At 40.4% G+C, this 17374-nt stretch overlaps 1 protein-coding gene across 6 annotated transcripts in view; it reads right to left on the reverse strand.

Annotated features, from left to right (window-relative positions):
• Positions 1-17374, reverse strand: part of arid4b (AT-rich interaction domain 4B) — a 36783-nt gene that overhangs the window by 18480 nt on the left and 929 nt on the right. For 5 of the 6 annotated variants that reach the window (XM_030747383.1, XM_030747388.1, XM_030747387.1 and 2 more), the window contains exons 2-5: positions 15823-15871; positions 4242-4352; positions 620-685; positions 197-287 (exon numbers count right to left, since the gene is read on the reverse strand). In XM_030747383.1, the coding sequence (XP_030603243.1) occupies positions 197-287; positions 620-685; positions 4242-4352; positions 15823-15828 (274 nt within the window). In that variant the 5' untranslated portion in view covers positions 15829-15871. Of the gene's footprint in view, positions 1-196; positions 288-619; positions 686-4241; positions 4353-15822; positions 15872-16649; positions 17099-17374 lie in introns of those variants that run through there. The other variant, XM_030747385.1, reaches the window with a different exon arrangement.

A 17374-nucleotide genomic window follows, 5' to 3' on the forward strand; every position in this document is an offset into this window, starting at 1 on the left:
CACACACACACACACACACACACACACACACACACACACACACACACACACACACACACACACACACACACACACACACAAATCAGTATGCGAGGTTTCCAGCCTGTGCAAACATGTTTTCTTTTATAAGTTAGTGGTGGAGGAAGAAATAGTCTGCGAGGAAGGAGGCACAGGAGACAGCTTGTTATTGACTTACCAACTGTATATATACTAGCATCGGTCAGCTTATTGATTGTGGCTTCCTGGTAAACTCCATCCTGATTCTTCACCTCCACAACAGCACCCACCTGTGGAACGGATACACCACTGTTATTCTGCCTCTCAGTACACTAATTATTATTATATTGCACTGATAAATCTAATGATGTCTTTTCAAGTAATGAGAAGATGATATTGCTGCTACATACACCCTTAATTGAGTGAAATTAAATCACAATGCTGATGCTTCACTGCCCTGTGTGCTTGCGCTTTTATGAAAAGGGAGGGTGAAGCATAGCTTAGATACAAACAGAAGTGAAGCTAAATAAATAAATAAAAATTTGCATCTGGGCTTCAGACAAGAAGGATTCATTACCAATAATAAATGTGTAATAATAGGTCTCTGTCTTTCCTGCCTTACCTTTAGAGGTCCTTTGATGTTTTCATCGTGAACCTCAGCCGTGGACAGATCTGTTTTAAAGGTCACCTGGGGAAGGTGGGAGGCAACAGTAAAGTGGAATCAGTAATAGAATAAACAGAACAATTACCTAAAGACCTGACCAGAGCACACCAATCATCCTCTTTACAAAGGCAGCGCGTATCTACTAACACTGCAGGACTGTTACAGGTTGTTACAAGTTAGTAGATGACATACTAGCGGAGCTCTTGGTGTTGTTGTGTAAGCGGTATGTGTATGACGACCAACTGACCATGCCCTGCTCTCTACATCTGCAGCTTCCCCCCACCCCACCCAAGTGAGCCACAGCAGATCATAATCCGATCACATTGTGGTAATCTTGTATCTGCATGGCAACCTGGCATTACTGTGTGACAGAAGAGACCACAAGGCAGGCACTTAGAGCCATTTGCTGCCACGTCTCTTCCAGGGAGCACGTGCAAAAAGTTTTAAAGCAGCTAGAAGGGCAGAATCTGTTTAGTACCGCACGCGTCCCTCCCTGCTTTATACATCGAAATGCTCATGTGCTTCCTTCTGTTTCCTGGGGGAAATTAAAGTAATTTGTTGAGAGCATGTGCACAAAAAAAAGGTAACATGATTATAATGGAAAATTGGCATCACTTTTATTGACTGTGATTCAGTTTAGAATAAGTTGCCATACAAAGGAAAGGGGGAGGGGGGGGGGGGAGAAAAAAAAAAAGTTAAGCATCTCATCTCAGAAAACAAGCCTGCGGGTAACAAATTCAGACAATGCTCTCGAGTCAGTTTCAAATATAACAGCAGCAGAAGCAGCAATCAAGGTCTCGCTGTGAGCGCACAATCAACACAACGAATGAAAAAAATGCATACTGTAAGATGCTGTTGGACTGTCAGGTAATAAAATAAGGGGAAGAGAGAAGGAATAAAAAGCTTCCTCGGGCAGCATTTCATCAGTTATGGAGATAATAACATTCCCGGCTGGGGGAATAAAGGAATCCCTTTCTTCACACAGAAAAGCAGGAGGCTCGACTCTCCGCAGACTGAGGTAGGCTGTCCGGAGCCTCAACTTCAATAACAACAGACTGCTGTGACAACCTCCTAACTGCGAGCTGCACAAACAGCACAGCCACTTAGGCTTGATAACAAATATTGAAATAAGATATGAAACCATATTTCTGATACAACAAAGCCTCGGCACAGCAATTTTATGCTGCGAACAGATTTATGAGGAGCCAGCAGTCCTTCATGTTCCGCTTTCCCCAACAGGAAACAAGAGAGCTGCAAGAAGTGACCGATTTATTCAAGCAAATCCGACCGCAGAGGTGGATTCTGTGGCCATCAAGGACGTGACCCCCCCCCCCGACTCTATGTGCAACAACTCGGATAAAAAGCTTCCAGTTATTCCTCTCTGTATTTATTTCCCCTCACTTCACATTAATAAAGTCTTCCATTGCTCCGATTTTACATGTTGTTCATTATTATTTTAATAAATAACGTGGTCAAGGCATGTCAGCTAAAAATTATTCACTTGCCACTGGTATATTTATAGCTAAATTACACGAAGTTCATATGTTTACTTGAGCTAAAAACATTTCTGCACCTTTATAAATCTGCTCTTCTTCATCTCACATGCTCACATCTTTTTAATCGACTTTCTCCACGTAGTGCTTTATGCCACACAGCAGGAGCACAGATTAACAAGACCATGATATCAATATTAAACTCAAAATGTCAAACTCCTGGCTGTTTAAATAAGGAAAACCCAAATAAATATTTGACCTATAATAATCTAATCTGAAAATGGGCTCATTTATAAAGGGGAAAAAATGGTAAAGCTTTTTGGTGTCTTCTGCTATAGCGACATTACCACAAGGATAAATCTCCAGACTTGGTGAGGCAGGAGAGGCACCACAATGAACAGAACTTGAATTTTAATAATAATTTTAGGTAGGTTAGGTTACATAATGAATGACATTCAGAAGACAGAGTTAGTCATCATTTGTTCAAGCGTGACATTTCTGAAACAGCACAGCCCTAAAGAGGAGTGGGTTTTCTCTCGGTGTGGTCGGCAGGTGCTTAAAGTGCTGGTAAATGAGTTTAAACGAGGGAGCTGGTGTTCATCTGTTCATCCATAATTACTCAGAGAATGTTAGTACATGCAGCTGTATACATGTGCTCTTTAAATGAGTCAGAAGAATCTCACAAAGATATTTCATAACTCCTTCATTTCAGACACTCCTTTGTTTGCATTCTGCAGTGAAATGCATATGAAAATACTACAAAGAGCTATAAATATGCAGCATTTTGAGTCTATCACACATTTTTTATACAGTTCTTGTTAGTGTGTCATAGTTAGTCCTGACTGATCACATGTGTGCTTCATCTTCCGCAGTGAGTGATGCTAACATGGTGCTAATCGACGCCTTACAGGTTCTCTAGTGCAGCTCATCCTCATCCACGTGTTTTTTTCACTCAGCCTTAACAAAAAAAAAAAAAAAAAATCACTCAAAAGACACCAGCGCTGTACGCTGCAAACATCGACTTTGTTAAACAAGCAGACAGAGATTAATGAACCAAAGAGCTACGGAGGAATTCATTACAGTGGAATATTCAGACTCGCAACAACCACTGAATAATTGCCATGTTTCAACATTTGTGTAACTGAGCTCCACATTCACATCACAGCTACCCAAAAAAACAAACCCCACTCTCAGTCAATTAGTATGGTAATTAATTTACGAGCTGAGTCTGTCCTATTAGCTTCCTTTCAGCCGGCATCATTTAAACTAAGAACATTGCGTGGTCTACTTTGTCATGGTGTTTGTCCCCGACTATGAGACAAAAAGAGTACGTCATTTGATGATTTCAGCTGGTGTGTCAGAATAGCAGAGCATCTCTGCTCTTTTGTCTGTACAGGGGGAACTACAGTGCATTGACACAGTGAAAAAGCCAGCATCCAATCTTTGTTCCTCCCACACACTCCAGCAGAATGAGAGACAAGCGATCTGTCTCTATTGTATTATCCAGATGCTCCAGCCCCACTGGGTAATGAGATACCGTACTATGTGTATCGTGCAGTGCCTTCATCAGCAAGGCAGAAAACCAATGGGAAGGCAGCAGTCTCTCCTGTGGCCATCACAAAGCAGGGAAGCTGTGGGTGAGATTTGCGCCTGAGGATGTAATGGGTACCTGGTGGGCTAGGCCAGACCTTGCATCTGTCACAGCTGGGCTCCTCATCGGGCCCTGACTAGCAGCGTACACCAGGTGGCGGACCTCCAGCATGTGAGCAGCACAGCTGGATTTTTGACAGCACTGGAAATAAGAATCTAATCCTGGTTTGACTGTGGCACACTCTATTATCTAATATAAGGATCTTCATCTAATTATCCCAGGCTAACCCAGGCTCCAAAGGAATGATTTGGACAATGTGCCCATCTCCAAACCAACAGCTCTGGATGCACAATAAAGCAGTGCTCTGTGATCTTGATTGTAGCTGCTTCATACAAAGGCAAGAGCACCCAGCCCTGCTGCTATCCACTTCATACACAACACAGACAGATAATTAATTATTAATGTTAGATCATGACCACTTTGAAATGTGACTTACCTTGGCCTTGACTAGCCTCTTGGCAGTCTTAATCTTGGCTTCGCAGAAAGCCCCTCGGTACTTGGCGCTCACATCCGTCCCTACTGTCAGGTAGGGGGGCTCCTCCAGAGTCTGAAGAAATAAAAAAAAAAAATAAAAAAATCACAGCGAGTTCAAACCCTTCTGATATATATATATATAGCATAATGACACAGGTGTATTTGCACAGCTAAAGCGGGAGGACACACATACAAGCATAACAAGCATATTCCAGGGTAACAACGCAAAACCCACCCGGCTCAGTGATTCATCCATGGAAAACACATACCATCTGCTCTGGGTTTTGGAAAACAAACCTCTGAGGGAGCAAACAAAAAGGCCACTTCACTACAGCTTTGATGACTACAAAGAAGAAGCTATCCGAAACACATAGCACCATCTTGTGTCATCATTGGTTCAAACCCCCCCCTCCGGCCCCTCCTCTGCTCCCTGCAAGAACAGATTTGCGGAGGGTAGAGTACACAGAGAAAGCAGGCCTTCTGTGTAGAGATGGGCACAGATGATGTTTGTGGTTCATACAGTGTGAAGATGAATTTACTGAGGTTGTTTCACTAAGACTCGGGAAAAGGCCCAGCCTAACAGTGGTATATTTAGACATCTTTCTAGAATAAGAACCAAAGTGGGCCACACTTCCTGCTACTTCTGAAAGCAAGGAAAACAGCTCAAACACATGTACCACTTCTGCAGTACACTGAAGAAGAAGAAGACGACATCATCTCATCTGAATGAAATCAATGAAAGTGCCAGATGGAATGGAACTGCTCAAAAGTAACAAGAACAATCAATTTCAAATTAACTTATTCACAGTAGGAAGTTGGATCTGCTCATTACTCATTACCATATAAAACCATTTCTCTTTGCAAATTGTACCTGTTCAATTTCATACGGCAAGATGATAACTTGTAAGACTTGGCGAGATACATATCTCTCCTTTTTTTCCATTTGCACTTTCTATGCTTTAAGAGATTCAAACCACATCATTTGTGGGGGCTGTTCATAACAGTTGTTCATTGTTCCCATGAGGAGAGCAAAGAGTGTACAGGTTGTCATTCCAGCTAAAAACTACACCAGCGGTTAGCCGTACTTAAAGCAGTGAAGAGGAACTAATTACTAATGCCAGCTGCTGCAGTCCACCATGGCACATACTTGTGCCATGACCGAACCACTTTTTCAGGCCTGATATGCTCCAAAGTCCAAATCCTGTTAGGATGCTTGGTAACCTTTGAGCCTTACAAATTTCAATCCTAGTTATATTAATTGCTTATTGTAACCTATCGAGCTCAGAAATGCCAAAAATGATCTGCTGCCTTTGTGTAGACACCTGCCATTAACATAAGGCCTTTGAGCAAACCCCGGAGTGACATGAAAAAGAAAGAAAAAAAGGAAAAAAAAAAAACTCGACTCAGAGGACTTTCACACTGATGGAGTGCACAGAAGAAGTGAGCACAGCAGCTTTGGGAGAAACAGCTGCTGCTTCAACGTTCTGCAGGTGCTCAATGCCTCATAAGCACTACTGTTGGCTGCATATCGCCTTTGAAATGAGTGTGATTTGTTCAAGCTAGTGACAGACTGACAACTTCCTGCTACCATTTCACACAGACTAGGCATAACAATGAAGACATAAAAAGAGAAAACACTTATATTGTTACAGCTATGAGCAATTAGTTGTCAAACACATAACTGTCTGAACTTTAATGGGTTTTTATTGACATTAAATGTTGTTCTGCATTAGAAATAGCTGTACAGATGTGCAGGACAAGTTGTTAATTAGTTTGTGGTGTAAAGTTAAAATCCTTCTTCTCCCTTTAGGGGTCACCGCAGCGGGTCATCTGCCTCCATCTCACTCTATCCTTAGCATCCTCCTCTGTCACACCAACCCTCTGCATGTCCTCTTTCACTACATCCATGAATCATCTCTGTGGTCTTTCTCTTTTTTTTCCTGCTTGGCAGCTCAATCCTCAACATCCTTTGACCAGTATATCCACTATCCATCCTCTGCACAAACCATCTCAGCCTTGCTTCTCTAATGTTGTCCCCTTAAACAACAGATTTTTTTCCCTTTACTATATGGTTGGATGGATATATGATCCCAAAAGTCCCCCAAAATTCCTCATTTCACTCTATCATGAGGGTTTAGTAACAGTATATATGAGGGGTGTCAAAGATGTGGCCTGGAGGTCAGAATGGGCCTTGTGGCAGGCCCATCTGTCCCATTTGTACTGTAAACTCGAATATTTAATATCTTTACTACACAGGCAGGCATGAAAATGTATGGAAAAAAGTATTTCTAGATCTTGACTAGAGCCTGACCGATAAAAGATTTTTAAAAACCGATATCAATATAAAAAAAATACAAATATTAAAATCCTGATATCCCTAACTTTTGTTATGTGCACTTATTTATTTACCTGTGTGCACTCTGCTCGGATAAGCTAGTTGTTTTTCCAAACGTGCGTTGCCGACAGGGAAGTTGCAGAGTGACCTCTGGTGAACAAACTATGTACCATCAGTACTCATAATGTGGGTGAAGAACATTTCACCTATGCCTTTTATTTCCCCTTTTATTTTCTTTTAATCAGCTATTATAAAAGCAGATCCAGAATCATCGACAAATAGCTAATATCAGCCGATATTATCTGCCTGTCAATAAATCTGTTAGGCTCTAATCTTGACAAACTGTTCGAATAATACAGCAATATATTTGTTTAGTTCCAAAAACTAACTGTGAAAATTTTGTGCTTTTGTAGATTCACTGTGATGTGAATCCATATATAATAAAGACATAGTGCTGAAATTGCACTTAAAAAAAAAAGTGTCAGGCTAACGTGAAATGTTTACATCTTTAAAAATAAAGTAGATTTTTATACAATCGTTTTACTCATACAGCTCACTTTGGGTCATATGTGGCCCATTACCTAAAGTGAGTCTGACACCACTTGTATCCTGTATATAAAGAGGATGCCAACATACAACAACAGAAGACAACAATTCACTGCAAATAATCATTCTACTGAAACTCAAAAAAACAAACAAAACACACATACACAAGCACACACACACACACACACACAAAAAAAACCCCAACTCAAGCTTGCTGCAAAATCTGGGCACATATTTTGTTAACAGATAAGCAAATTGCATCTTTTATGTTAAATGCTGGTAAGCTTTTCATAGGCTGCCTCATCTCCACACTCTGGGATTCCAGCACCCTCCAGCCTCTCTACCTCTCAGATAAATACCTCATAAGTCTGTAGCAGTCTGGCCTGAGCACCAGCTGCCCTAGCCAACAGTTTACATGATGCAGCAGCCATTTCCACTGTCTCACCAATCCTCGTGTCAGTTATGGCTGCACCACTACAGTCTTCAGACCACTGGTCAGTGCAGGGAGTACGAAAGGAGACATGTATTAGTATGAAAGAGGAGCATGAACAGTGGTCTGAAGACTGTTATGGCTGCACCACTACAGTCTTCAGACCACTGTTCATGCTCCTCTTTCATACTAATACATGTCTCCTTTCGTACTCCCTGCACTGACCTACTTTCTTTCTACTTTTAAATAAATAAATAAATAAATAAATAAGGCATACCAGGGGAGTAAGAGAGGGCAGTTTGGGTGATCTCAACAGCTGTTCTAGCCAAACATCCACAACCTAACCAGACAGGACTAACAACACACTACTGAGGCCTGAATTACATTTGTCATGCCCACATTCCAACACAAACAGAGGACAGTTTGTTGTTTCTACTGATAATGCCCTGCCGCCCAGCACAGAGCCACAACAATGAAAGAAAACTCCATTCCTTGGATTAGATTGCTCTTTGGCCTACAGCTGTCTGGAGAAAAAAAAAAAAACCCTCCTTTTTCAAAATTTTATTTTATTTTCATTGCTTCTGCCAGTGCTGAATGATCTTGTGTTATGTTTCCCCCGCTCAGAAGATCAACTAGTCAAGATGACTAAACTCAAAGAGGCAGTATTCCTATGCCTTTGGGACGTGCAACATCCTCTCGCCAACTGATAATAACATCATGCACCTAATGAGAGCAGCTCTCTCCCAAGATTCTGTCATAAAAAAAAAAAAAAAAGGACTGAACAGTATTTATGATAAGCCTTAAGCGCCACTTCAGCTACTACATGCAGAAAGTCAGCATGATGATAACAGCAGTACTACAATCAAGACCAGCTCTCTGGCTATTCACCTAGTGCTACTGATGTGGAAAATACTCTCCAGGCACATGTGCTTGATTAAACACATACAAACGTGAGTTGGCACGGGGTGACAAAATGCACCTGGGGCTACCATTTGCAGAAACACACATGAACTCTTCCCAAAAGCTGCACTCTGGCTTTGAGATGGAAAATAAGGATGTCCAAGTTGTAATTATTAGTATGCTCTACTTGGCTATCAGTCAAACACGCACACGCAGGATAATAACCTTATATGTATTCAGGCCATAAAAGCCCCCCCCCCCCACACACACACACAATGAGCCATCTAAAAGAAATACCAGAGGTGAAGGTGCACCACTGTTATTGGTCATAAAGTACTTCTATCCTGGACAGAGTGCTAGTGCTTCACTGATTACTGATGATCCAAAACCCACTCGGTGTTTAAGCTATTCTAGTCGGAAAACAAAAGACATCGCTACACTAAGACAGAGCTTTGAAATCACTGCAGTTTTACCAAAATAAAACATACTGGAGTAACATTGACAGCAGCAGAATGAGATCAGTTTCTGCTCAATAAAGACTCAGGTCATGAAAAATTTAACAGCACACTCCATGGTTGAAAATAAGCTGCTGCTTATGTTGCATTTCTTAGACAGCCTGAGTGACTATAGCATTTTCATTCTACAACTCAGTAAAAAATAAAAAAAATCTGGCAGCTATCAAAAGGTTAAAGCTTCAATACTGATGGCATGGTGGTGGGGTAAGGCATATATATGGCCTCACTTTATATCAGTCATCAAGGAGGGATACTAGTAAGTCTCCAGGGATTTCTTAAAAGACCACACAGGCTGCTTCTCTCCCACAGACACAGATCTTAGCTAGTCTTCGGTATATCGTTCCCTACCATCAAAGCCAGTGCAACTATCCCATTCAAGAATATGTTTCTAGTTTCTGCTATGTAGAGTTCACCTGTGTTGAACTCAAAACTCAAAGGTTAGCGATTCAGCTAACAGCAACAATGCTGTCATGTTGAGTGTTGTGTAAATGTGAAGAAACTATGACAGCATACAGCTTACAGCCAGATTACACAGATTTCTACAGCCCATGATTGCTTGCATTTTTCTGGAAAATCTACATCAGGCCTACTGATGTTTTTTTTCCTTTTGGGCTGATTCCAAGTCTGACTTTCCTCCAGAAAAAAACAACACAGAGGTACGCAGAGGTTGGTTAGTGTAGCACTATCTACCCACCACACTGCATACTGTGCAGCACAGACAGAACAGCAGACCTGTGTAGGTACAGTTAGTTCATCAGTGCAGACGCTGCTGCAGGTGTCAAAGAGGAAGAGGACCCAGGAAGTTTACTTTATGCTTCCAACACAGAGAGTGTAAAGTAGCCTATAAGAGCAGAAGAGTACAGAATCATGTTAACCTCGCTCTCACAAAGGGCCTGAATGACTCACTTGTTAAAGTAAATGCCCAGATATCTGCCAGACAACTAAAAGGTAAACTGGTATTAAGTAGAGGAAAATATTACTCTTCCCACAGAGCTGCAGCATTAGTTAAATTCTGGGCCAAAGCCAATGATTTGTTGTTATTTATTCTTCTATAACACAAATTCAGTCCCACAAACTTACAAGAAGATAAAACATGACATATTGCATGACAAGATTATTAAAAAATTTTTTTTAATTTAAAAGTAACTTATTCAACTGCAAATTCACCAACTGGGCTGATATCAATGTTTAAAATGACAGTTTGGATGATACCAGTGTTATGTAATCCCCTTTTGTGCCAGGACAACAAAGAAATTTTCATTATTAAAATAAAAAAAACAATAACAACAACTGACAAATAAAATCTTTATCACACTGTCTTTGAACATTTAGCCAGCTCAAAATTGCAACAAAACAAATAAAGATAATAATAATATAAAAATTACTACTGCCATCTGTGAATGCCATCTTTTGTTTTTGTTTTTTTTTTTCTTACTTTGTAAATTAAACACTTCCTACACAGAGATGGGTATTTGCAATTACTGTACAAAGTACAGTCAGGTATAAGATTCTCATACAACTTATATCTGACTATACTTTGTATTACATGATGTTATTACATATAATCTAATAAAAACAGGCTACTGCTACAGGTATATAAATAAGTTAAATTAAAGATTTGATAAAATATTTGATTGAGATTAAGAAAAATTTCCAACAGAGTTTGTTAAACTTAAAAGAAAACTTAAGTAGTATTGTCCTAAACATTCAGTGACATACAGTACACTTTTACATCATTAAATTTGCCTCTTGCCATTCCTATAGCCTAACAAACAGGCTGGCTAACAAGGCCTTCTTCTCATCATCACCGTCTTTAGGTTTTCCACCAGTGCTGGTTTGATGGGACTAACTGAACGGCCTGTCAGGCTTAAGGGTCAGGGCTTTTGTCATTTTAGGATGCTTTTATTCTCTTTTTAGGCATAAGCTGCCACAGTTGACCAACGTATCAGCACACTGTTACCAGTAACCATTTTAACACATAACCTGAAAGATTATTTAAAGCACGTCCTTTAACAACGCAGTCACGTTGTGTGGTCGAGAGAACAGAAAAGCGGATATTGTGTGATGAAACTCTCCACAGTGATGTGACTAAAAACCATTCAGGTCCCTTTCAATCTTAATTTAAGAAGTTTAAAAAATTTTTAAGGTCTTGAAAAATATAATGTAGTGTGCTGTCAATCAAGCACACCGTCCTCTAGGAGGAAGAGCTCTTATTAGGCAGCTTAAGTGAAAACACCTGTGCTGGTTGTGGGTGCATGTGGGCGACGTTTTAAGATTTGAAATCCATAGGGAATCAAAACTATAAAAGCATTAACGCTGATTACACTAGCAAAGATATAGTGACTACTTTCTAATGGACTTTTTTTTTTATATATACTTAATACATGACTTATGTAGAGCTCTTCTCGTTAAAATACAGTATCAGAATATTAATAACCACTGCTAATTAGCAGAATTTAGATGATGGGAAGGCAGATCAAATTTGAAACTGAGATTATAGGAAGCTGCTTGCTGTTCAGATCTCAGTCTCCTTTTTTTTTTCCTTCACACCAGCAAAGAAACTCACACTCTTTGTATTTTTAACATAAAAATGTCATTACTGTTTCCATTTCCCAGAATACTGTGAATCAATACTGTGCATGTCTGAAACCTAAAAATCACACACACACACTGGAGTCAGATTTGTAGTTTGATTTACTTTAAGTTACAACACAGTACAAGCAAATGTTGGGAAGATAAGCTCGTTTACACTGAGCTCTTGAATAAGATGACATAAAACTTAAATGTCTCAGTCTATTAAGATTACTGCCGTGTAACATACCCATTATATTTATTCAAGAGAATTACAATGCTTGAATGACTGTATTAACTACACACCTTTCAAACCTAACATTTCGGACTATGCGGCATATCTGAAATATTATAAACAATAGTTTTAGACCCATTATACTGTGCTATGGTGCTCATAGGCTGAACAAAGGAACATGCAAGAGGCATGCAGGAAAGAATTAAGCTCCCTCCCAGCCTAGCTCACACATACAATAATCCTGCTGTGAATCACCTCTTTGTCCAAACCAGAGTCGCCACAATTCCAGCGACTGGTGCTTCAGCAGGAGTTGCCTTGGCAATGCCATGGCAGCTTTGAACTAGAAAAAAATAGCAATCTTAATACTTATTGTTTACACACTTATTCCCAAATTTAAGGCAGTCACCATTCCCACACTTCTACCTGATCACCAGCAATTCCTTAATTAACTTTAAGAATTTAAATGTTTTTGAATTTAAGTTTCTTATTTAAAAAAAAAAAGCACTGAGAAGTCTTTATCAGACAACCTTATTCTCTCAAAGCACATGGACAGGCCCTTAATGGTAATACACATATTTTGCATATTGACTGTATCACCTCCATGTTATCAGTGATCCAGCACCGCAGCAACAGGCGCACTTCAACAGCAGATTAACAGACTGGAACACTTCCCTCCTCGACTAAAACGATACATTTTGCAGCGCTGCGGGCAAACTTGTCCACATGCTAGTAAAGTATGGCGAAGAAATTATTAACTGAAAATGTTGCAACAGTGTTTAATGAAAGCTACATTGAAATACTAGTTATAAATTAATCTGGGTGTAAATGTATAATGGTAAAATCAGTGTGATTAACAAAACAAAATCAAGTTTGTATATTTACATGAATAAAGCTTTACACACACATTTGTATTTATGTAAAATTGAACTGTTTTATATAGCTCTCTCTTTGTCCCGCTCTCTATGTAAAAAATATGCCTGCAAGTAAAGTCATCTTAATTTCAGTATTTCTCTGGTGCTTTGTGGAACACAAGCGTGATCCAATGCTGGCATTTACATGTAGTGCAATTAGTGTAATGCAAACCAGATCAATTCTCATTACTTTTGACTTGCATGAAAGCACTGAAGAGCAGAGATTAGCAGAACAGCACTGCTTTACTTTATAATCTCTGTTTAGTTATGTTTAAAGTAGGTGTAAAGTGACATGGGAATCCTCGTGGTGCCACGCTTTCACTAAACTAACATGAGGGTGAATAAACACGCCCTGAGTGACTGAACTGTGAACAGAGAGGAACAAACACAAAACAATTCATTAACACAGAATATACATAATATTTCAGATCATTTCCATAAGGAAAAATAATTTAGTAATACACACTTGGAGTTGTTACAGTTAAGTAGAGGTAAGAATTGAAAAATGAGCAGGTGAATTTACTTGCAATTTTTTTCAAGCATACAAAAATGTAGGGACTTTACCAAGAATATGTACACAGCACAGACCGATGTAACAATACTATCCAAAAGTGAACCTTAGCTTTTAAAGGTGATCATTATGTGACTGATCAAAGGACATTAGACAGGCTACTGTCCCTGATCTGCTGAGTCCATCTTCTCAAGTGCATAAATTTCACTGTTACAGTAAAGTCTGCATAGTCACTGTTTTGACACAACAGAGCAACTCTTGAGTACCAACTGGAGTTCAGCTTTATAAATGACAGATTTAAAACTGCATGGTCAAAATTTAAACAGCCGAAGCAGCGACCTCCCAAGAATTCCTATAGTATAACTTAATAACACCTTTCATCAGACCTCCCTGCCTTGTGTGACAGACCCAGCATCTCCAGTTCACAACCCGTGCTTTTTATTATTGATTTTCAGTTTTATAAAACTTTGACAACATCACCAAAGTCATTTTGAAAAATGTAGAAAGCTTCCTCTTCATGAGATCAAACTGTTATCAAAATAAAGGCTGACAAGTACTTTTCCTAGACTACTATTTTGTCATACAGAATATATGGAAATAAATGCAAAGTTTTCACAGTTGTGTAAGGTTAGGTTTTAGACATTTACATGCATGTAGACAAAACTCGAGTGTTATTAACAAATGGGAATAGAGATGGATGTCCTTAATATTACTGACTGTGGTTACATTTAGCATGGACTTCTGGTATTGATACTACTACATAGTGATACTTGACTCCATCTGCCAGATTATCAATGCTAAAGCAAGGACTTAATGTATTCCACTTGTTTAATAACAGATTTATTAAATAGAGCAGTCTTAAGAATTCAAACAAATACTCAACACATTTATCTTCCTATAGTGGGTCTAATATTTAGAGCATTTCATTCTGCACACTGTATTACAGCAGTGTGTGCAGCTGATGTAGAAAGCCTGCAGACCATGAGCCTAAGTGACATATAATGCTAAGTGAACATAATGAAAAGTTGTCCTAGTTACAGAGCAATTTACAGTTTAGGCATTGAGCAGATGCTCATACACAGAGTGGTAAAATGAGTGAGCACTCCTTTAGCATCAATAGAGCCAGACAAACTCAGACTGCTGTGAAAACAACAAATGCTACAACATTAAGCAGAAAATGTCAGTGTAGGAGCATCTCTGCTGTCAGGTGACATGTGGATATGAACAGTTAAGCATAATAATCATCTCATACAGGCCTACTGCAATCCGTGTAGAAACAACAATAACTGCAAAATGGTCACAGTCACTAACAGCACCATGTTTAGCTTTATTCAAATAGACAAGGAGGAAATTAAGCAGCAAAAGGCCAGCCTAATATGTGAGTCAGGTGGTATCTGCTAAAGCCACATTTTTCCGTATGTCTCTCAGCTTATTTTAGTGCATTTCCAGTATCGGCAATCAAAACTCCTCTCGCTTTCTGCCACGCAAATAGATCATTATATAACCGCAGACCACCCAGGAGTTTATGTCGGCATTACTACAGGGGCAACCAACAGAAAGAGTTTGGATGTAGACAAACAGATCAAAGTGGCAACTGTTTTTGCACCCCCCACCCCCACCCCCCGTTCTTTTCGCTTGCACTTTAAATAATTTGGATAATTTGGTAGAAGGTGACATGTTTATTAGTGGGTGGTGGGTTCAGTTTGATTAACCACAATAAGCATAACAAAGCAACAAACCAGAGAAGCTTGTAATGTGGTCACTATCAACTCTCCGATCACAAAGCCTGTCAACTTAGACTCACATCTTCTACTTGCTTTATTTCCTCTCACAATGCTGTTATGCTACATGTGCCAAATTTTGAAAAAAATGCAACTATAAGCACCCACTCCTGTCAAAGCTCATGTGTGTTACACTAATTGCTTCAAAAGTGAGACAGCTCTACAGGTCATGAGGCTGCATATGGCTCACGTGGCAACAAATGATAAGTTAACACACTGCCTGCAGGCACAACTGCAACTATGATACAAGAATAGCTTAAATCACTGAGACAGACAGCTGTGTCTTTTTCAGGCTAAATAAGGCTGGAGAAAACAATGTCATGACCGAGTTTGGTTTTTTTAATCATGAAGTCTCATCATGTAGTCCACAGACCACACCTTTGGTATAAATTTAGTTCCACATTCAGGCCTTCCCATCTTTTAATCCAATACCACCACATAAACAAAGCATAACATTAATGTTATAATTCCCAATGTGAGTTTTCAAAGCAAGCTGAAGCCACTGGAAACGCACTATCATGCATATCAAAACAACTGTGTTACCCTGGCCTATATCCAGGACACTTGCTTTGGCTGTGTTTGAACAAGACCACAATTTACAGTTAATAGGAGGTATGCCCTCACTTTAATCATGAGAGCAAAAGGATAAAGCCATGCCTGCAAAATACATCCAACAGTTTGGCTTAAATCGCCTGGTTAAGGCATGTTTACATAAGAGCTGAATGAAATTGAGCTCCACAAGTAGTAGTGAGCTAATGAGAGTTTCCCCGTGCTGTCGAGCACATGCAAGAAAAATGAATGAACATACCTTCATCTCTCTATGAGTCCTCTAGGTGACCAGTGTAACGGATCCCAAGCTGGAAAAACAGAGGTGGGAGAAGCTGTTAGGCATTACAGAGAGTGCCAACTTCAGTCTGCCACAACAAGACACGATTATGTTATGATGACATCACTTCTTCTGCTACACTGCTGGATACCATGAAAAAAGAAAAAAAAAAAAACAGGGCGGTAGACGCTCACTTTAAATGGCTCGGATAAAAAACACATCGACGACTGAACATGAGACACCCTTCTAGACATGGTTGTCTTTTTTTTTAACATCCTGATTTAAGTCTGCAACAGATTTGTTCAAGAAAGAGACAGAGAAGGGTGTGTGTGTGTGTGTGTGTGTGTGTGTGTGTGTGTGTGTGTAGGAGCTTTCCAGTCCAATAATACGCGTTGCAAAGTAAACCGTGGCAGGCTGATCGCTCATTCGCGGAGCCTTTAAAGCCGTTTATGTAATGCCCAGCGCACACTGTTGTAAGTCAGTCACCAGTCAGTCAGACTTGGCTTGTGGCTAAGAATGGCGAGAGAAACAAAGTAACTAGACGCTGCTGAAAAGGCTTCCTCTGCCTGCCCGCCTGCCAGCGCAGATGGATCATATTGTAGCCGTTTAATGGGGTGATGGACAGTGAAACAGCCGCACGGGGCTCGGTTTTCTGAGTACACGGCAGCGTGGTGTGCCTGCTGTCTGCACTGCACTGACTACACAAACGCTACAGCAGAGGATGACGCCATTTCTGTGGCTGACAGTAAGCTTAGAAAGGAGAACAGTTGAGAGCGCACAAACACTGGAAATCCAGGGCTGCAATTCACCTGCCCGTGTCAGAGCCATTTCTCTCTCGGAGACCAGGATCGCTTGTGGGGTTTTTGTTACAGGAAAACTGCACCGAGACCGTCCATTTTCGTTTTTCGCTACTCTCCCTAGTGTCGGTGCGCTGCTCTCTGCGGAGAGTGCGCTCGACAGCAAAAATAAAATAGAGCGATAATAACACAGCCGCCAGCCCCAAAAAACCTTTACAGAAATGTTATATCACCGCTCGGGCAGTAAAAACCGCGTCAAGTTGAGCAAAAAAAAAGTGAAGATCCGCCGCGCGGACCGATTGGAAGTCACTTTCCTAACAAAATGCTCTAGTGTGGCATTTCGCTGACTGTTCACGGAGTAACGATGAGTGGAGATTTGCTCCTCACAAAGAAGCAAGTCGACGAAACGGTTCGCAACAAGGTCAAGCTCGAGGAAGACTTGCAACGCAGCAACATCGACTTAATCCCACCACCACCACCAAGCACACACACGCAACATTTTATTGTTATAACACAAGCCAAGGTCGCAGCCCCTCGTTTGGTTTGGTTCGCGGAGGATACAATGTCATCCGCCCCAGACAATTTGCTAGAGCTGAGCCGATGCGAGTGAGTGGACCGACCACCACCGCCGCCGAGTCTCGGTCGTCGTTTCTTCTGTCCTAAAAGCTGCCACCGCGATTAACTAAAAGCGTCGAGCTCATTTAAACCTCTCCACTGTCCAAGCAAATGTGCAAAAT

This window comes from Archocentrus centrarchus, chromosome 15 (genome assembly GCF_007364275.1).
Source record: "Archocentrus centrarchus isolate MPI-CPG fArcCen1 chromosome 15, fArcCen1, whole genome shotgun sequence".
NCBI classification, from domain to species: Eukaryota; Metazoa; Chordata; class Actinopteri; order Cichliformes; family Cichlidae; genus Archocentrus; species Archocentrus centrarchus.